At 36.1% G+C, this 22,211-nt stretch overlaps 2 protein-coding genes across 2 annotated transcripts in view; both read left to right on the top strand.

Annotated features, from left to right (window-relative positions):
• Smp_161630 (transient receptor potential cation channel,subfamily m, member, putative) overlaps nucleotides 1-14,204 on the top strand; it is a gene marked incomplete at both ends in the record, with an annotated part of 31,337 nt that extends 17,133 nt beyond the window's left edge. The window contains 6 exon segments of the mRNA XM_018791394.1: nucleotides 1-147; nucleotides 2,337-2,432; nucleotides 4,501-4,553; nucleotides 11,028-11,082; nucleotides 11,088-11,327; nucleotides 14,028-14,204. The exon segment at nucleotides 1-147 is cut by the window's left edge and continues 79 nt beyond it. Coding sequence (XP_018645451.1) covers nucleotides 1-147; nucleotides 2,337-2,432; nucleotides 4,501-4,553; nucleotides 11,028-11,082; nucleotides 11,088-11,327; nucleotides 14,028-14,204 — 768 coding nt within the window.
• A 4,617-nt stretch (nucleotides 14,205-18,821) lies between these two features.
• Smp_197680 (transient receptor potential cation channel,subfamily m, member, putative) overlaps nucleotides 18,822-22,211 on the top strand; it is a gene marked incomplete at both ends in the record, with an annotated part of 29,730 nt that continues 26,340 nt past the window's right edge. Inside the window, 3 exons of the mRNA XM_018791393.1 lie at nucleotides 18,822-18,936; nucleotides 20,219-20,342; nucleotides 21,690-21,889. Of these exons, the coding sequence (XP_018645450.1) occupies nucleotides 18,822-18,936; nucleotides 20,219-20,342; nucleotides 21,690-21,889 (439 nt within the window). The remainder of the gene's footprint in view (nucleotides 18,937-20,218; nucleotides 20,343-21,689; nucleotides 21,890-22,211) is intronic.

Genomic DNA, 22,211 nt, shown 5'->3' with positions numbered 1-22,211 from the left:
CATGAATTAATTTATTATGGTCGTAGTTCAGTTATTAAATTAGCTGCTGAAGGTCAAAGTATCAAATTTATGGCACATCCATGTTGTCAAGATTTTCTTACCAATACATGGAGTGGTAATTTATCAACTAAAAACAGTGTATTTAGGGTAATTTCTATATCTTGATTGATTATTTTTTGATTGATTATAGTTACTTACTTACTTACATACTTACGCCTGTTACCCCTTGTGGAGGAGCATAGGCCGCCTACCAGCATTCTCCACTCAACTCTGTTCTGTGCAATCTTTTCTAGTTCTTTCCAGTTTTTATTCATCTTTTTCATATGTGATTATTCCTTTAACTCCCAGGGCAGAGTTTAAATGGTCTGAATTATTTTTTTTTTGGTTAGCGTTCTTTTAGTGAGTTAGTTTTTCTACAGAATGAGGTCGCTAACCCCATGCCCAACTCTCTTCATTTACCCGGGCTTGGGACCAGGTTATCAACTCAGAACTCTTTTTGATGAAGTTTTGTTCTCTGAACTGAATAGTTTTGTCGTGGATCTTTGATAATTCTTCTGAACAACATCATTAGCATAAACTTCGGGTAGAAGTCTACTTACAGCTCGTCAAAATCGACGTTGATAGTACAAGCTATGAGTTATATTTGGAGAATTCTGAATACTTCACTTTTACCTAATGTTTATGTTGATGATGTTGTTCAGAAGAACGATGAAAGCTTCACGAACGAAATACCATCAAATCTGACAACCTGAGTTGTATATCTTCAATGATGTTGTTCAGAAGAATGAAATACCACCATAACTGACAACTCGAGTTGTCAATCTTTAATGATTATAAAGTGTATTAACCATTCAGAGCTCTTTTTGATGAAGTTTTGTTCTTTGAACTGGAGCTTTCATCGTTCTTCTGAACGACATCATCAGCATAAACTTTGGGTAGAAGTCTACTTACAGCTCGTCAAGATCGAGGTTGATAGTATAAGCTATGAGTTATATTTGAAGAAATTTGAATACTGAAGAGTCCCTCAATGGGGCGAAACGGTTGTCCAGTGCTTCCAGGTTTTCCATGTGAAGTGAACTTATGAATACACATTGATCTGACACAATGAGAGGGTTTGTACTTGACACAATTACGAATGATGAGGAGGCTGCAAAGGATGATGTGAAGCTTGTGACCGTAAAAAATCTTCCTCAAACACTTTACTAGATGATTCTTCAAATTTCTACAGTGGTATTTCACCTGAACTGTATGTTCATAAAGAACGTTTTCATGAAAATTGTATGAAGCCTTGAAGATTGTAATTCTGGTTTAATGCCTCGCTTAGTAAGCATGGTAAGATGACTATTTTTTAGGATTGTCTTTCGGAGGTTGGACAGTTCGCCGTCTGTTGTGTCTTTGAAGTACATTTACCTAAACCTTGAATTTAAAGGTTTAATTAACTTTATCTTTACTCTGGTTCCTTTCGAGCATATTCTTTTAAAACTAAATATTCATGAATAGAATTTTCTTCGTTTTTGTGGTCTGTCATTTTGTTGTTTTGGTTTCAGACTATGCTTAGCCGATCTATGTGGATATCCTTTGCTGATCAATATTTGTCGTAGCCTATCAAGTTCCATATCGATTGTATCCCGGCAACAGATTCTTTGAGCACATATGCAGAGATAGAGGATTGGGTATACATCTGACTTCAACAGAAATCAACATTGGAAATTTATATATCGACCACTAAAGATTGGCGTTCTTCATATCGATCGTTGTAGAGAGCCATCAGGTCCCTAATTATTGACTATTTTTAAATACCCTGGTACGGTCGAGGGTGGAGAGAGTCATCTTTCTCTTTTTCTCTCTTCAAATGCCCCCACATGACCACACATATACAGCCACTGACAGAGAAGTATTGTTTACGAAATTGAGGGGACGGAAAGTGAATATTCGGCACTTTAACCGGGTTCATAAGTTGTTTGAACATCGTTCTTCTGTTGACCTTCATATGCATCATAATCCTTTCATTTCCGTTGTTATTACAATTACACTCTGTTTTTCTTCTTGTTATCTTCAATTCAATCTACTCAGTAATTTTACTGGCGAGCATTCCATATCCGATTGTTGCTACTTACTACTTATAACTATCAGCATAAGTAGTATACACCATAATAAGACTATTCGTAACCGTTAGTGTTATTGTCTACCTAAAATATTAGTATTTTGAATAAATTATACTGTTATCAAACTTATACCCTAATACAGTGAATTTATTTTTATTGGTAAATATGTATGCTACTTATAATGATAATCAGTAGTTTCATTAACATTATTTTTTTTCCTTTAACATTTAGTATATTATGGGAGTTGTTTGTGGTTTGACATTACCATTTTTAATACCAAAAGTTATATTATCCAAGCCTAAAACAAATCCAACTACTGAAGGAGAAGTAAGATATATCTTTTCTATCTATTACCTTATTTGATGTTTATGGTTAAATGTAAAAGTGTTGTACTAATGTCTATTTTGAACAAAATGTCGATTCTCGGTATGGGGTTGTGGAGATTATTAAGTTTTAAGTGAGATCATAAACTAGTCAATGTTAGACCACCATTTAAAACTTGGAAGTACTGAGCTTAGTAGTCTAGAGGTTAGGTGTTCTCGCGCGAGACCGAAGGTCCTGGGTTCGAGTCCTGTATGTGGTATCATGAATTTACACTGCTAAGGAGTTTCATACCAGGATGAAACGGCCATCCAGCGCTTCTAGGCTTTTGATAATGGTCTAGCTTAGATTGACTTATAAATTCAACTATGAAAATACTACAATCTTCACAAATCCATATGCAGATAATGAATAGTTAATTGATGCAGTTTATGCTACTAACATATATTTAAAAGTAGTTCCTATCATAGAATGTTATCTTTGAAAGATCTATTGAAGACTATATTCACACATAATATCTGAAGTTCCAATGACAAGCGAAAATGATCTAGATCAGTGTGAAGAGGAATTCAATTATTCCACTTATGAGTATGAGGTTGTGGAGATGATTATGTTTTTGGTTGAGATCATGAACCAATTGATGTTAGATCATCATTGAAAATCTAAGAGCTATCGACGGTCATTTAGTCCTATTAATATACTCCTTAGCAGTGTGTATTCATGTATCAGTTTAGCCACTCGAAATAGGTTTTTTTTAGAGCTTCCCAATTATTGTTATTACTAAAGTAGTGGCCGAGAACACAGGTGGGGACAACCAAATGTGTTTAAATACAAAGTCAAAAAATCACAGTAAATATTTCATTTGCAAAATGTCAATCAACTGTCCCGAATTTGACTGTTCCTTAGTTTCCACACCAATCATCCATTGTTCTCGTTCTCTTTTCTTTGATCTTCTTAATCTTCTACCACCAGGTATCTCACTTTCGATTGGTGATAAATACTGCTTATATCTATCTACATCAGTAGCACACATCACATTAGTCAGTGTTCACAACTAGACGATAGGAGTCTGTTAGGAATATTTGTCGATTAGGCGTTGAAAGTGATGGTTTGACCTCTATTTTATTCCCTTGAGACTCATTGATGTATATACAATACGTGACAGTATTTCTGTGTTTTTTTTATATTGCTAGGAATCAAGTCCTACTTCTGAACAACAAGGATCTACACAAAGTAATCATACTATGAAATATGTCTTAACTGCAGAAGATGCTGGTAAAAAAGGGTAAGTTACTATTAATCAACCTTGAAATCAGATAGTAGAGAAGATTTGTAGCTTAGATGGGTGATTTTGATGGAGTTTTGTTCTCTGAGATGGAAGGTTTGATTGTGGAGCTTTTATCATCCTTCTGAAGTTTGTGCTGATGATGTTGTTCAGAAGGACGATGAAAGCTTCACGACCAAACCATCCAGCTCAGAGAACAAAACTTCATCAAAAAAAACCTTAGTCTTGATTCCTATTCATACAAGCTAATTTGTAAATGCAATGGATGATTATTTATACAATTGTTTATCTGACCTTTAACTCACTTCTGGTCTAAGCATCTCGATTATCTGACATAGAATTTCGAGGTATGATATTATTTATAGTTGAGATCATGAGTCAATTGAAGCTAGACCACCATTGAAAACCCAAAAGCACTGAATGACCGTTTCGTCCTAGTAAGCGACTCAGCAGTGCACAGCTACGATCCCACACCGAAAGGAATCGAACCGAGAATCTTTAGTCTCACTCACGGATGCTTCACTTCTAGACCACTAAGCCGGAATCTAACGGTTTTAGTGTCTTACTTCATCGAATCCACGATTTTGAGAGGCCTTGTTTTCTTTGTCTTCGATGGGCAAATACCTCACAACAGACACTGTTGAACTCCACTGATCACAGTTTCTCACGAGGACTCCGAGAATTACCTCTCTAAGTAAGTCACTAATGACTAATGACAATACATGTTTATCGAAGCGTCAACCATATCATTATTTTTTATTTAAACTACTCTAAATCGATTCTTTTAAGGTAACAATCCTGATTTTATTATATTTCAGCGTTCGGAAAACGTTACAGGCTAGAACCGTGGAATATATTTCACAGATTCGTGACTTTTATATGGCACCAGTTGTTCGTTTTGTGTATAATACTGTAAGTTGATAATTTATTTTTTGAAAATAAGTGAATTTAAACTTTACTCTAATGCACAAGATAGTGACTATCAAGACTCAGTTGCTAAGTGGATAATGGGATTGCATTTGAAACGAACAATACTGGGTCCGAGTCTCAGAGGGGACATCAACTCTGTGATGCAGGTAAATTTATCTGACGAGCCCTAAATAGGGCGAAACACAAGTTTCCGATTCCACTGCTACCCACTATCCATGTTTGCTTATATTTTCAAGATTGTTGAATCGATAATGTGTTATGTAATAGTGTAGTGAACAAGAACACGACTGGGGAGAGGATGAAACTGAAATTCCGGCACTTTACCCGGGTTAATGGATATGAAGGATCCATCTAGTGGAGTTGGGAAACCCTGATTCCAAACCAATGATGTACATGGGCTCAAGGATCGTGAGGAGACAAAAGGCGTGTGAACCAATTATTGGTGACTGGCTACCATGAGACTGCGTGTCTTATGTTGCTCCATTGTGTTGTGGATCAGACCTTGTGGTCACAGGCTGGTAGTGTAGCCCCTTCAGCAAACCTCCTGCTTCTTTCTTGGCATCCGTTCAGTATCACAGCATATGTATTCAGAGCCTCTTTTCAAAAAGTATCATATTGGTTTAGAAATATGATGGATTATGTAAAGTTTTCAAAGTTGAAATCATGAGTCAATTGAAGCTAGACCACCATGGAAAACCTGGAAGCACTGGACGGCCGTTTCGTCCTATTTTAGGACTCCTCAGCAGTGCACATCCACGATCCCGCACTCGCGAGGTTCGAACAAAGGACCTACCAATCTCGAGCCAGAGCCCTTAACCGATAGACCACTGCTCGAAAATTCGTGGATTAGTTGAAGTTAGACATTAACACCATCGGATCTCTGCTAAGTGGTCTAGAGGTTAGGTCCTTTCTTGGAATCTCGCGAGACGGGATCGTGGATGCGCACTGCTGAGGAGTCTCACACTAGAACGAAACAGTCTTCCAGTACTTCCAGGTTTTCCATGATGGTGGTCTACCTTCCATTCGACTCATGATGTCAACTATATAAAATTACTAAAAATCTTCACAAAGACCCCCCCATCTGATCATTCTTTTTTTTCTTTTTTTTGCCTTTTCAGATTTCATATATTACATTTCTCATCTTATTCAGTTATCTATTATTAGTTGATTTTCGTATAAATATAACAGTTGTTGAATATATTGTTATTGCTTGGGTTATTACATTATTTATAGAAGAAATTAAACAGGTAATTAAAATGGTTACAGCTTTTGTTTTATTGTTGTTGATAGTCACAGTTAAATTCATGAGTCGATGAAAGGCAGATCATCATCGAAAACGGCGAGACTGTAATTTATGTATGAGCCAATCTGAAACCTTCGAGAGATTTCAAGGTCATGGCGTCAATTTCAATACCCGAAGCTCATTTTCGATCGGTTCACAAAGAATTTTAGAGAAGAAGCGGCTACTATTAAGAAGTTCCTGTATTTTTGATTTCGGGTATCAAATGCCTTGTAGATCTTGCACAGAATAACGTGATGTTGTCCTTCGATGTAATATATATTGAAGGAAGACGTTTGTTAGAACAGGAACCTATGTCGCTCGATCCAGATTGAGACTGTGGCATGTTATAATATTTGCCGCAAACTGTATAATGAAAGCACCAGTAACATTATCTGAAATATTCGCAGATGTTACTGAAGATTCGACTGTTCAGTGATATGAGTATGAGTAGGGACATATCTATAATAAAAATGATAAATTTACACAACCGGAGTACACACAAACAATAATGGAGCTATGTGGTCGAGGCTCAGAGGGTTTTCGTGACCTTATCATGGTTCCAGAGATCAACTAATATGGGGCCATATGGATGAGTTCCTCTACCTTTATCCAATACGATTTTGGAACCTTTGAGCCTTTTTCTAATCTTGACAAGTTTTTGGACCATATAAAAGAAGTGTATCCACTTTAATTATTTGGTTTTGTATAGTATATTTTTACTCTATAGTGACTGTTTACTGATTGGCTAACATTCCTCAAGGTCATATTAGATTCGTTCAAAGGTCGTCCATAAATTATGGTCTCGCTTTGAAAACCATGAAAGATTGGGTTGATGTTTCATCATCGTATTAGAACTCTTCTACAGTTCACTTTCACAATCCTGTACATGGGACTCCACTAGTGAATTCAACTGTGAAAGTACTACTATTAAGAATGTAGATAAATTTATGAGACTATACAAAGCTATTACATATATACTCACTTGCTTACGCCTGTTACCCCCAATGGAGTACAATCCGCCGACCAGCATTCTCCAACATACTCTGTCCTGGGGATTCCTTTCTAGTTCTATTCGATTTTTGTTCATTATATATATATATATATATATATATATATATATATCTTATCAGAAAGGATAAACAAGGATAAACTACAACAATGCCACGAACATACAAGTAAAGAACTAGATATATTTGATTACGTAATGGACAAAGGTTAATTCACAAGCATTATAAGCAAAAATGGACAGTGACTAGCAGTGGAATCCAGTTTGACGCGCGTCACTTCTTCCTATTTGTAACTCATCAGCTGGATGTATCTGCTATGTTGAGGCGATACACACAGTATGCACATATGCCAATAAGAGACTGATCAATTTCAGTCCTAAAAATCAATGGGAAGATTCAAACAAACAATACTAAGTTAATTCAAACTTCACCCCATTGCACAAGCAAGTGGCTATCAGGACTCAGTAGCTGAGTGGATAACGCGATGACGTTTGAAGCGAAAGGTACTAGGTTCGACTCCCAGAGTGAACATCAACTCTGAGTTGCAGGTATATCCAGCTGAGGAGTCCCAAATAGGACGAGATGTGCGAGCTGGATTCCACTACTAGCCGCTATCCATCTTTGCCTATAAATAAACAAAATGTTATGAACGTTTGCACTACGAAAACAGGGAATGATCAATAACTAACACCTTTAGAACATATAAGTCAAAACAGCTGATCAAATTAGGTTCATTTGAAGTTCTACTAAACACAAATGATGAAATTAGGAAACATTAATCAAAACTGTTGAGTTTGATAGAAATCATAAACCGATATCAATGTTAGATCATTATTTAAAATCTGAAAACACTTCATAATTGTTTAATCTTTATATAAGACTGCTCAGCAGTGCACATCTATGATCCCGTAAGCAAGACTCGATTTCCAGACCCTTCGTTCTAGCATATAGACGCTTTACATCCAGATATACTGAGTCAGTATCCAACTATGTTGTTGCCTAACTTTAACCAATACATGATATTGCGTAGTCATCCTTTTTTAATAGTTGAGTTGATGAGTCAATTGAAGCTAGACCACCATGGAAAATCTGTAAGCACTAAACGGCCGTTTCATCTTAGTATGAGACTCCTCAGTGACGCGAATCCACGATCTCATATCGCGAGATTCGAACCCAGGACATATCAGTGTCGCACGTGAGCGCTTAACTTTTAGACCATTGAGCCGGAATCCAACAGTATTAATGTCTAACTTCAACCAATCCACAAAGTTGTGTCACCGTCCATCGTACTACTGAACGGCCGTTTCGCCCCATTGTGGGGCTCCTCAACTTAGTTCGTTTACTAAAATTTTCAAATTTTCATATATTTTCTTTAACATTCATTTTCATTGTATATCCGTTTCTTCTTTTTTCCCTTTTTCTTCATTACACTATCTCATTAATATAAATAAAACATTGATCATCATCTTCTTTCAATTCTATACAATCAAGATTGCATGGGTAAGTTATCCTTGATTACTTTTTTCTTAAATACTTCTCTTCAGTATGTGTGAGGGGAGGGGGTAGCTTTTATTTTTTCGTCAATACTTCTCCTTAGTGTGTGTGTGTGGGGGTGAGAGGGGTACTTTTATTTTTTTGTAAATACTTCTCATTAGTGTGTATGTGGGGGGATGGGGGCATAAATATGGACAGAGTTTAGTCAATCTAATCTTTACATGTATCTAATTCAATTGATATTTCCTGGTTCATTTACATTTTTATTAAATTTATTATCACCATCGTCGTTCCCCCCCTTTTTCTCTTTTTTTTTCTTTTCTGTATCCGTGTAATAAACATGCTTCTTTCTCCCATGGAGATGTTCAAATAAGCCTGTTACGTAATCACATCTTATATTTGTATAAGTAATAGTATCAAGGTATTTGTTTGTTTGTTTGTTCTTCGAACAATAATCATAACACTTTTTCGATAGGATATAGATAGATGACTATTTTAGATCATCAACACAAATGTATGTATATATCTATTCCTTATTATAGAGTAGTGAAGATTGTTGAGATGTAATTGAGATCATGAATGGATCAATGGTAGACTATCATTGATAACTTGCAGATATTGGATAACTGTTTTGTTCTAGTATAGGACTCTTCAGCCGTGGGCATCTACGATTGTGCATACGGGATTCAGGCTAAGGAACTTTGGTTTTTTGATGAGAACGTTTAAATTATGAGCCAGTGAGATGGTATCTAACGGTTCATAATCTCAATTAAAACTCAACAATTTTCACAACTCTATACTGATAAATATCATGTGCTTGTTAAGGACTGACTTCAAGAGGGGATTTTTGGAGTCCTCGTTAAAAGCCGTGGCTAGTGGATTTCAACCATGTCAACTGTGAGTCATTCGCCCCCTCCAATTTCGAAGACAGTGAAAGATTGTCGGCCAATATTGTGGATTGGTTGAATTTTGACAAATATATTCGCTGAATAAATAATTATCTAAATATCATTAAACTAATATTCTACTTTGATTGTTTTCATGTCTACTGAATACGTCTCAAACTTCTTTGTTCTTGGTCTCTTTCTTTGAGCTTCTTAACCTTCTGCTAGCAGGCATTTTACTTTCGATTTATGATATATACTACTAATATCTGTCGACATCATTAGCACACACCATGATACAAACTTAACACTGTGTCAAACCAATACCATTTTCAGTTGTATGAGCAGCCTGGCGTCCTTATTGGTTTTTTGTTCTCCTAGCCCGTCCAGTTGAGTCAATATCTACTTCCACTGTACCAATTCTTTATTTCGAACATACATGGTTTATATACAAGCCAAACAGACCACATTGCACCACCAAATAGCAAATAACAATTATACAGGATCGAACCAAAACGTGGCTATGATTATGGGAGACTAATCAATAAAACGGGTATTAATTGAGAATAGTAAATCGTATAGCAGTAGTTACTTACTTACTTACTCACTCCTATTACTGCCAATGGAGTATAGGCCGCCGACCAGTATTCTCCAACCCACTCTGTCCTAAGCCTTCCTTTCTAGTTCTATCCAACTTTTGCTCATTGTTCTCATGTTTGTCTCCATTTCTGGGCGTACTGTGTTCTTCGGTCTTCCTCTTTTCCTTTGACCTTCAGGATTCCATGTGAGAGCTTGTCTTGTAACGCAGTTGAGTGCTTTCTTCAATGTGTGTCCTATCCCCTTCCAGCGCTTCTTCCTGATTTCTTCCTTCACTGAATGGAATCTGGTCTGTTCTCTCTCATAGTAGGTTGTTGCTAATAGTGTCTGGACAACGAATCCGAAGTATTTTGCGTAGACAAACTGTTAATAAACACCTGTAACTCCTGGATGATGGCCTTTGAAGTTCTCCAAGTTTCTACCTTATACAGTAGAACTCTCTTGACATTTGTATTAAAAATTATGATTTTGTTGTTGGTTGAAAATTGTTTTTAGATCCAGATGTTCTTCAATTGTAAATATGCTGCTCTTGCTTTGCTGATCCGCCAGATATATATGCGCCGCACAAATCTCATTTGATTTGTGTGAAGGCTGTGATACTGCTCAGGTGCCCAAAGTGAAGCAGGTGATTTTCTTAGGGGGCCACACCCCGAGCCTATGACCTAAAGATCTGATGTACAAGACAGTGGAGGGTCGTGAGGAAATGTAGTCCCATGTAAGCCGGTGACCAACAATTGATTCATACTCCATTTTTTCCTTCAAGATACTAGAGCCCATGTGCACCATTAGTTTGAAATCAGTGTTTTCCAGCTCTCCTAGGTGGACTTGCCGTGTCCACCAATCCGGTTAAAGCGCCTGACATTCACTTTTCGTCCTCTCAATTTCGTAAACAACAGTAATGCCACGAGAAGGCATTGAGTAGGACTTCCCTGTCAGCGGCTCTTTACGCATGATCATGTAAGAACATTTCGAGAGGGAGGGTGGCCCCTATTCCCCATTCTCAACCTTACCAGGTCATTTGGGGGCACTATTATTATTCCTATCATTATTATATATCTAAGGTTAAATCAAATGATCTAATCATCTTCTCTCCCCTCTTTTTTTTTTCTTTACCTGTTATAGGCTGTATTATCTGGTATTAGTTTTCGTACTTATATCTCTGATGGATGGAATAAATTAGATTGTGCTGGTTTAGCTTTATATATAATTGGTTTTATATTACGTTTAATTGTATTATTACGTTTAGGACAAGAGAATAATTTTAATATAAAATATGAACGTTATTATATTGTTACAGATCCAATACTTGATCCATCACGTATATGTCTTGCTATTAGTTTATTTACATTTTATATAAGATTAATGTATACATTTAGTTTTCATATTGCATTAGGACCAAAATTAATTATGATTGGGAAAATGGTAAGTTTTTTGATTTGTTTCTATGTTGGTTACTATATTTGTTCGTTTTTACATTCATTGAATGTGGGGGGTGGGTGGGGGGTGGAGTGTTAGAAACTATTGAAATCTGAATAGGTATATATAACCATCCCATCCCACCCCCTTCCAGCTATAGGAACATAGTGAAAAGTAGTCGAGGCCGTTCTAAGGAGAAGAATGCTACATTGAAGCATGGTATAACTATTGGAGCTCAATAGCTGTTTTTGCATTGCTTACTCAGAACTATCACAACATTCTTTATTTCCCCCTTTTTTTTGGGGGGGGGTAGATTCATTATTTCTTTCTTTATGAACCAACAGTAATTATCCAAGGAGGTTTTGTGGAGATTTGAGTAATTTTATATAGTTAAGATCATGAGTCAATTGAAGCTAGACTACTGTGGAAAACCTGGAAGAACTGGACGGCCATTTCGTCCTATTGTGGGACTCCTGCCAGAGTTCTAGTGAGAAGTAGTCACCAGTGGAGTTCAACTGGGTCTAATATGAGATAGTAACTCTCTGAAGACAATCGAAGACGGTTGCTCAATTTCGTGGATCGGTTGAATTCCGCGAGGCGGGATTCGAACCCAGGACCTACCAGTCTCGCGCAATGATTCTTTGTAGCAATCGTAATGATTTGTAGGTATAGGTAGAGTGGTTGATTAGGCCAAACTCCACGATCCATGTTACCTCTCACGTTAGTACATGTGATTAGTGCCGTGATTCAGAAGACATGACGAGGACGTGTGAGTGAAGTTTTGCTTCCCAGTGTATAACGATGGTATAATAAAGTTTTATTTGACGATTATCATATAGAAACAAAGTACAAATGTTTAGTTCTAGTTTACTGGTACAACTAAATTAATCTTATCAAAAAAGGGTTTTGTGGAGATTATAGTAATTTATTAGTTAAATTCATGAATCAATTGAAGGTAGATCACCATGGAAAATCTAGAGGCTGTGAACGGCCGTTTCATCCTAGTGTGGGACTCCTCAGTAGTGTGTATCTATGATCCCGCTCGTGGGACTTGAACCTAGGTCTTATCGGTCTCGCGCGCGAGCGCTTAACCTGTAGATCTCTGAGCAGGTTTCCGATGGTTTTAATGTCTAACTTCAACCAATCCATACTAGAACGAAATTGTTTGTCTAGTACTTCCAGGTTTTCCATGGTGGTCTAGCTTTAATTGACACATGGATTCAACCAATAAATTAATCTTCACAACCATCTCATGAAAACGATAAATATCTTTTAACTTAGTGACAAGCTATGAGATAAATCCTTCAGTTTCTAGTACAAATTAATGATTAGGGCAATTCAACCAATTCCGAAATACAACAGATATTACCAACAACATTGAATGATGTCTGTGCAATCTAACTGTTTGCGACTAGTAAAAATTAATAACCGATAATCAGAAGGGGTTTTCTGGAGATTTCAGTATTTCCCATAGTTGAAATCATGAGTCAATTGAAGCTAGACCACTATGGAGAACCTGGAAGTATTGGACGACATTCTCGTCCTATTTTGGGACTCCTCAGCAGTGCGCTTCCACGATCCCGCCTCACGAGGTTCCAACCCAGGACCTACCAGTCTCACTCATATAGTAATAAACTTCAACTTGATAAAATTTCTAATAAACAGTTGATAACCAATATCCGTTGTAATTCTTAGATTATATTTTGACGGTAAGATAAAACCACAGTATCAATCTAAGAAACAAGAACTGAATATTTATCCAATCTGGACTGTTCTCCAAACAAATACATTCGAATTGATTTATTGCCTAAACAATCTACACGTACCCATATACACACGCCCACTTTCAACTCAACGACTTCACATTCCAAGTGTATATATTGTTCATATCCACAATCTGACGCTCAAATTGATTCGGTGACAGGTCATACAAATTCAAATTGACCAAGAATATTATATAGTTGAGATCATCAGTCAGTTGAAGCTAGACCACCATAGAGAACCTGTAAGCACTGGACGGCCGTTACGTCCTATTGTGGGACTCTTCAGGTTTCCATGGTTGTCTAGCTTCATGATCTTAACTATAAAAAATTAATAACATGTCCACGAAACCTCCTTTTGATATTGACCAAGAATAACTTGACATTGTTTTATTCAAACCCATTATGATAGGCGATTGTTGTACAATATCGTGGATTGCTTGAAGTTATACATTAAAACACCATTGGATCACTGTTTAATGGACTAGAGGTTAATCATTCGAGTGAGCGAGGTCAAATGTCTTTGGTTCAATTCCCTTTGATAGAAAATCATGTTTGCGCTCTGATGAAGTGTCCCACACTAAAATAAAACGACAATCCATTACCTACAGGTTTCCATTGGTTGTTCAACATTGATCGATTGGTTATTTCAATGAAACTCAACAATCTCTACAACCTCATAATGATCATGATGGTTTTGATTGTACTAATATATTGTTTCTTCTGTACTATTTAAACTTGTGTTAACTTGATTCGATGGCTTATTTACTCTGAAGAAGTAGCTTATATGAAGTGACGAAACATCTGAAATACAACTTTTTTCTATTCATTAGGATATAGCTTATGTACATATAGTTCACTGCTCAGTTTATTCAACACTTTCAAGTTCAACCTTGGCATTATTACTTACAAGTAGTTTATTGTTTGTTTGCTTTTATCCCATAAGGTGACCAATGATTTAATCCCATTTATGATTATTTTAACTGTGATTATGGTTGGTTATGCAGTGGCTGCACAATCAATCGCTTATCCAAATGGTTTATTTACCAAGGAGAATATGACATTGAGTAGGTTTTCCTTCTTTCTTTTTTCTTTTATTAATCTTTACTCATTTATAAACTAATATGATTATGAGCAAAGATGGATGGTGGCTAGTAGTGGAATCCAGGACGCGTGTCACTTCGTCCTATTTGGAATTCGTCAGCTGGATGTACCTTCATCTCAGAGTTGATGTTCACTCTGGAACTCGAACCCATTACCGTTACCTCCAAACTTCATTACGTTTTCCACTGAGCTACTTAGTCCTGATAGCCACTTGTTTGTGCGATGGGTTAAAGTTTTAATTCATTTAGTATTGTTTGTTTGAATCTTCCCATCGATGTGTTACGACTGCAACTGGTCAGTCTCTAATTGGCATATGTGCACAAGCAAGTGGCTATCAGGACTCAGTGGACAAGTGGATAACGTGATGGCCTTTGAAGCGTAAGGTACTGGGTTCGAGTCCCAAGTGAACATCTACTCTGAGATGCAGGTACATCCAGCTGACAAGTCCCAAATAGGACGAAGTGTCGCGCATCCTGGATTCCACTACTAGCCACTATCCATCTTTGCTTACCATGCTTGTGAATTAAGGTTATGTCAAGGCAATACTCACAGTATGCACATATGCCAATTGGAGACTGACCAGTTGCAGTCCTATGACATCGATGGGAAGATTTAAACAAACAATGCTAAATGAATTTAATATGATTATAAGTAAAGATGGATAGTGGCTATCAGTGAAATTCAGTTTGACGTGCATTTCGCGCTAACTCCCCAATCGACTACTTGAGCGATAACAGAGGAGAGGGAGAGAAAGTATATTGAGCTACGGAATAAAGTGAACGAATACTTGTCTAGATATATAGCATTCTAAGCCCCAGGAAATTCGTACATTTCTTAGCCAATGAAATGCACTTGTCCTTAAGGTCACTTCTGATTGCCATCTAGTGACCTTTTCGTTAGTTTACTTCTGATTGGCTTACCATATCATATTCCGATTAATAGAAGAAAGACTAAGATGGTGGTTGAAGGTAGTCAACAAGAAACTTTGGACCCAAGCTTCATGCTATTTAGCACTTGTCAGCAAGGTTTACCTGTAATCTTGAGGGAACTGATGTTACGTGACGGACTCGATCACGTATCACCCAACTTTACAGTCAGGGATCTTGCCACTGGGTTATCCGGGCCGCGACTGACCTCTTATAGGAATGAGATATAATTACAATTGATTGATCACTGGGTGGTGATCAATCCAACTTACTGACGGGTGCCAAATAGCACGAGGTTGTAAGGATTGTTTAGTTTTAATTGAGATCATGAACCGATCAATGTTAGACAACCAGTTGAAGTTCTGGGTTCGAATCCCGCTTGATGGATCGTAGGCGCACACTGTTGGCGAGTCCTATACTAGGACGAAACGGCTGTTCAGTACTTCCAGGTTTTCAATGGTGGCCTGACACTGACCGATTCGTGATCTCAATTAAAATTATTAAGGAGTTGAAAATATCAATGTTCATGCTTTAAAAAACTGATATAGAACAGAGATGTGATAGATAACTATTCACCTGAAGTATATGTAAGAAGGTGAAGAAGAGGAACCAAATATATCTCAAGAAATAGCTATTAAGAATATGAAAGGGTGTTAAGAACATGGTGAACTAAGGGATTCAATATACTGCTTCTGCACATGAATATCAGGTTTGAACTGATGACTTGCTGAAGTCTTTGATATGTAGAAGGTACGTTTTCGATATCCTTTGGAAGCGATTCGCCTTAGTTCGATGACTGTACTGATTGTTGATCCGATATACGTTATTAGAAGACTATTATTTACTTAGTTACCATAGCTAATATGTAACTTTAGATGGTAAATAACTTTTAGTACCTCAGTCAGTCACAACGTAGAACTTCGTACGTACGTACATCAGTTCGAGTTGCCATACCAGTACCTCAATTAATGATGTAATCACCCTGTATCTATAGTATAGAGTTCTGTAGGTATAAGATAATCAATAGTTAAAGAAAATGGTAACATCGAAAAGAAAACACACTTCGCTGAAACCTCTTCCTACAGCTACATTATCGAAAATGACTAAGAGCAACACAATTCATTATAATATACATACTTCCTTACCTAGGATCTGAAAACGAACACTTCTAACCTGTTTCTAAGTTCAAAAGTCTGACTATGGTCGCATTACATCGTGAATTCATTAACCTAAGAGTAATACATCCTAGGATACCTACACAATGATCTAGAAGTTAAGTATTCATACACAGGATCATAAGTCCTTAGTTCGATTCCTATATGAAGGGTCATGAATACACCCCTATTGATGAAACTCATGCCTTTAGGCTATCAATGGTAATCTAATTTAGATCAGTCTGTAATTTCACACAGTTCATACTGACAGTTTCTCTCGTTTTCATCATTTAGAGTTTAACAAAACAACAAGAGTACACCCTGATTCATTCTTTTCTAAGTTTCATTTATTTCTTTCGAACTGACATTCTAATCCTTGGTATCACTACTATCAATACACTTGAAGAGGTCATTATCAACTCTATGATAGGATTATTGCAAAGCTTGAATAGTTCTCTTCTCTCCCCCCCTTTGTTGTTGTTGTTGTTGGCCAAAGATTACGGTTACACTCACAACAACAAAAACAACCAAAAAATCCTTCAAATTGAGGTCATTCCTCATAAATATGACAATGATAATCTCAACTTGATGTTAAAAAGTTTCTCTTTTTTTTGTTGTTTCTATTGTTAGATAACTAGATAGAAGGATAAACCTTTATGGATTCTTAATTATTCTTCATAGTGTTAATGAGTAAAGATGGATAGTGGCTAATAGTGGAATCCAGTTTGATGTGCGTTTCGTCCTGTTTTTGGACTCATCAGTTGAATGTACTTGCATCCCAGAGTTTATATTCATTCCAGAATGCAGATACACTTAGAATAGACATAAGAGTGAATATCAACTCTGAGATGCAGGCACATTCAGCTGATAAGTCCCAAATAGGAAGAAATATGCGTCAGACTGAATTCCACTGCTAGCCATTATCCATCTATGCAGTCCCATGGTAGCCAGTGACCAACAATTGATTCATTCGCCATTTGTTCCATCAGTATACTAGAACCCATGTGCACCATTAGTTTGGAATGAGGGTTTTCCAACTCCCCTAGGTGGATTTTCCGTGTCCACCAACCCGGTTAAAGCGCCGGACATTCTCTTTTCGCCCTCGCGATTTCGTAAACAACAGTAATGCCACGAGAAGGCAGCGAGTAAGACTTCCCTGGCAGAGGGTATATACGCGTGGCCGTGTGAAAGTGTTTGGAGAGAGAGGGTGGGCCCTCCCTACTGTTGGCCGTACCAGGGCATTTGGGGGCACACCACAATAGGAATGTGAATGTTTATAATATAGTTACTTAATAGTTAGTTATCCAATAAGAATATACGTATAATATCAGTCCATAAGTTATCCCTAACGGTTACTATTCATTTATTCTTCGTCCGTATATAACAGTATCCTTATATCAAGACATGAATACCTTGAATTGGATCTTTAATAGAGATGTCGGTGAACAATAATGAAATATCTTTCATTATTTATTAGATAGATATCAGTTTGTGAAATGACTTCTTTTCAGATTTTATATGGTTGAAATCATGAGTCAATCGAAGTTAGACCACCAAAGAAAACCTGGAAGCACTGGACGACTGTTTCGTCCTATTGTTGGATTCCTCAGATTTTCCATAATGGTCTAGCTTCTATGGACTCATGATTTCAACTATATAAAATTACTAAAATCTCAACAAAACCCTCCTTCTAATCTTTTCAGATTTACTAATCAACTTATCAGGAAACTACCTGTCAGTAGAAATATTCTTGTCTTCATGAGTCAATCTAAACTTCATAATGAATCTCCTGAAGTTCTCGTAAGAATTCATAACCAGTAGATCGTAATTCGTGTTAAGTATGATACATTTTACCACCTTAAACAATAGATAAAAGGTTTCACAAGATCATAGATCGATTGAAGTTAGACAATAACATCGTTAGACGTCGGCAAGTTGAGTATTTCAGAGGTTAGGCGTTCGTGCACGGATCGAAGGTTCTGGGTTCTAACAAGGTAAATGCTTACTTCTAAAGAGTCTTATGCTAGTATAAGACGGTTATCCAATACTTCTAAATTTTCAATGTTACCAATCTAGCCTAGATCAATTATATAAAATTACTACAATCTCCACAAATCCCTATTCTGATAGTAATAATAATAATGTTATTCAGTTAGATCCCTTTCTAGTTTATACTAATCTTTAGTATTAAATTATTCACGGTAATCCATTTTATAATTAATGATCATATCATTCTTAGAATTAGTTAATTATTCATTTACATGCCTAGTTATCAAGCATGATTGTAATAGTACTACTACTACTACTACTACCACCACTACTACTACTGATACTACTACCAATGCTACTAATACTACCAATAGTAGTACTACTTCTACTATTAGTAATGGTAATAGTAATAATAATACTGTTTCATGTTCTTTTTGTCGTTTCACATTCATAACATAATAATGCTTGATTCCCCTCCCCCCCCCTCAATTCACTTTTATAATTGTTGTTGTTGTTTTGTTTCTTTTCTATCCTCTAACTTATTCAAACGATCTATTCAATTTGCAAATGGAAGATTCTGAAATTAAACATATGACATTTGCTGATATTATATTTTCAATGTATACAACTGCTTATTTTCAAATGTTTGGTGATTTTAGTTTAGATGCATTACAAGGTGAAGGTAAGTTGATATATTGGTTATGAATAATTGATGTATTAGAAGAAAAACAAACAACAACACTGACATTCATTGAATTGACATAGTAAACAAACAAACGAACAAACTGTCATCTATCTGGGATTATAGAGATTGTTCCATCTTTGATTAAGATCGTGAATTATTCAATGTTAGAACACTAGTGAAAACCTGAAAGCACTTAATGGATGTTTCGTCCTAGTATGAGAGTCCTCATCATCTGTTTTTTTTCAACTTAGTTCGTGTACATTGATTTAGTTTAACATATATTGAGTAAATTTGTATTGTAATAAGAAGATTGTAGTTGGACGGTCTTTGACAGGAGTCAGGCAACAATAAAAACAAAATTAGTTATTATTCAAAATTTGTGGTTTAATCTGTTGAGTAAATGTTTTCAATCAATACGGTCTAAAAAAATTGGTAGTTTAATTTGAACTACTTGTGAGTAGTTAAAATGTTTGTACAAAATAAAGTGATCAAATTGATCCATTGTGTCATTGAAGAAGATAGAAGTCAATTCAATGAAGACAACTTTTCTTGTGTATGACTTCGTTTATGAAAGTTATACAATCTTATTTATGGTCAATTTATTCATCACAAGTAATTGTCGATAGTGAAGTAGAATGGTATTGAATGGATAAAACAAGATGAAGTGAGGTTGTGTGATAAGCTGTTTATGGAGATCAGATATTTGGCTAGTGAATAGTAATAAGGTGAAGAGAAATATCAAGGAGATTCTATACAGATACTTTAGAAGTAAAAAGTTAGATGGGAAATCAACTTTATTGAGACTTTGTGATTTAATGTGTAGACATGTGGAAATCATGTTTATAAATAGATCAACACTAATTCTTTGGTTTACAATCAATCTCAGTATACAGTACTGTTATATTGACTACTACTCCAAATACAGGTTAGTATATTCATACTTGAGAAGTGACAGATGAGTCTTGATGTGCGACGAAGTTCTTCAAATGTTTTTTTGATATATATGTCTTATATGCCATGTGTAATTATCAAAGGGAATTATTTTAACTGTAGTCAACTCAAATAACTTACCAGCTATCACTTGAACTATAAGTGCACATTGTTGCTTGATGGCCAACAGAATCTGTAATTATCTAATCTATTCGGAAAGTAACGAGAAAAATATACATTCCATGAATGTAATAGTTTCTAGTTGCTAACCAATCTACTCATTCTTTTGTTATGATCATTATTAGTAGCAATACAGTGTATTAATTTCTAATTTTTTTTCATCGAACAGATCGAACATGTCAAAATCATATGTGCCCTACGAAAACATCACGCTGGCTTGTACCTATTATGCTTGGATTCTATGTGTTATTAACTAATATATTGATGTTCAACTTACTTATTGCCATGTTTTCGTAAGTGTTATCATTACAATTTGTTACTCACATACTTAATTACTTACGGACTTACAACTGTTACTTCTTATAAAAGAGCATAGACTGTCCACCAGGAATCTCCAGCGAACTCTGTCCTGGACAATCCTTTCCAGTAGTTTACAGTCACTATTCATCCTTTTGATGTCTGCTTCCAATTCTTGAAACAGTATGTTTTTTGATCTTCCTCTTTTCATTGCTTCCTTGCTTCGACGTTTCCAAGATGGGACTGGCCTCATGATGCAGTTTGATGATCTCCGTAATGTATGTCCCACCCACCTGTGACATCTTTTCCTAATTTCCTCTTCATTTGGAAGCTCGATTTTTCTCTCCCATAGTAAGTTATTGCTCATGGTATCCGACTAACAGATATGGAGTATATGGCATAGACAACTGCTTATACACACCTGTTCGTTTGTGATAATAGTTGCATTTGTTCTCTAACTTTCAGTTCCGTATAGTACAACTATGTTAGCGTTCGCACTGAAGATCCAAACTTTAATGTAGGCTGATAGCTGTTTTGAGTTCCATTACAATTTCGTTAGGTTGTTATATAACAAGAGTTTATTTTACCAGCACTAATTAAGAGTCGTATAACGACTGAGACTCAGAAATTATGAATAAGTACTATTTTTATAAATTCCAGTTGCTTGATCAGCATGTACAAGTCTTCATCCTTCAATTTACGTTGTTCCACTGTCTTATGGATTAGACCTCTATGTCAAAGGCTCGGGGAGTGGCCTCCTAATGAAAACAACCTACTTCGGTTTGGGCGCTCGGTTAGTATTCCAGCCTTCACACAAATAGAATAACCAAGTGTTTCACTTACATATACGTTGTCTCCTTGTATCAATGTTTATGTGTTCAAATAAATAAACCGATAAGTCACATGTACTGCCAAAGTTATATTTATTGGTCTAAACATTGAACTGACATTTGGGTTAGATGACCGTAAAGTGATAAGTCGATTTACTAAGTTTGTTAATATGCACATGAATATGATATTAAAACTACACTTGAAAACTGTACCAGATCTATCGTACAAAGATCTCTAGTTTTAATAACAAGAACCTCACAGGGTTAACCCGAAGATTTTCTCATTAAATTACCACTGATTCCAATTTATTATGAATCAAAGTCAAAAGTGGGTTGGAGAATGCTGGTCGGCGGCCTATGCTCCATCAGGAGAAACAGGCGTAAGTAAGTAATGTCGAAAATAAGACACTGTTTTTTATTATTTTTAATTTATAAGATGAACTACTGTTTCCAATATAAGTAGACTAAATTTTAACTAATAATTTTTTATGCAATTATTTTACAATTAATTAGTAAAACCTATGAAGAAATCGAGAGTGCATCAACATATTATTGGAATTATCAAAGATATCAAATGATCAATGATTATGTTCATAGATCACCACTTGCCCCACCAATCATTATTGTTTGGCATTTCTATGAAGCATATAAAGCTATTGGAAATCAATGCGCAAGTTTAAGAAATGCTGAAACAGCAAAATATAATCCATTTTGTAAATCAGTTATTTTTACTTATAATTATGATTATTAATGTATCAACCTAATAAGCCACGATACTTATTTGCGTTTAGCTTTAAATTGTCGTACGAATTAAGTGTACATGATCTATTTATTCATTAAATCAGTTGAAATCATTAGTCGATTGAAGCTAGACTATCATGGGAAACCTGGAAGCACTGGATGGTCGTTTCGTCCTATTGTGGGACTTCTCAGTGGCAGTGCGCATCTACGATCCCGCCTCACGATATTCGAACCCAGGACCTATCAGTCTCGCGCGTGAGCACTTAACTTCTAGAACCACTGAGCCGACCTGAA

This window comes from Schistosoma mansoni (genome assembly GCF_000237925.1).
Source record: "Schistosoma mansoni, WGS project CABG00000000 data, chromosome 3 unplaced supercontig 0077, strain Puerto Rico, whole genome shotgun sequence".
In the NCBI taxonomy this organism is placed as follows: Eukaryota; Metazoa; Platyhelminthes; class Trematoda; order Strigeidida; family Schistosomatidae; genus Schistosoma; species Schistosoma mansoni.
The sequence above is the reverse complement of the archived record's forward strand: the minus strand, read 5'-3'. Positions and strand labels throughout refer to the sequence as shown.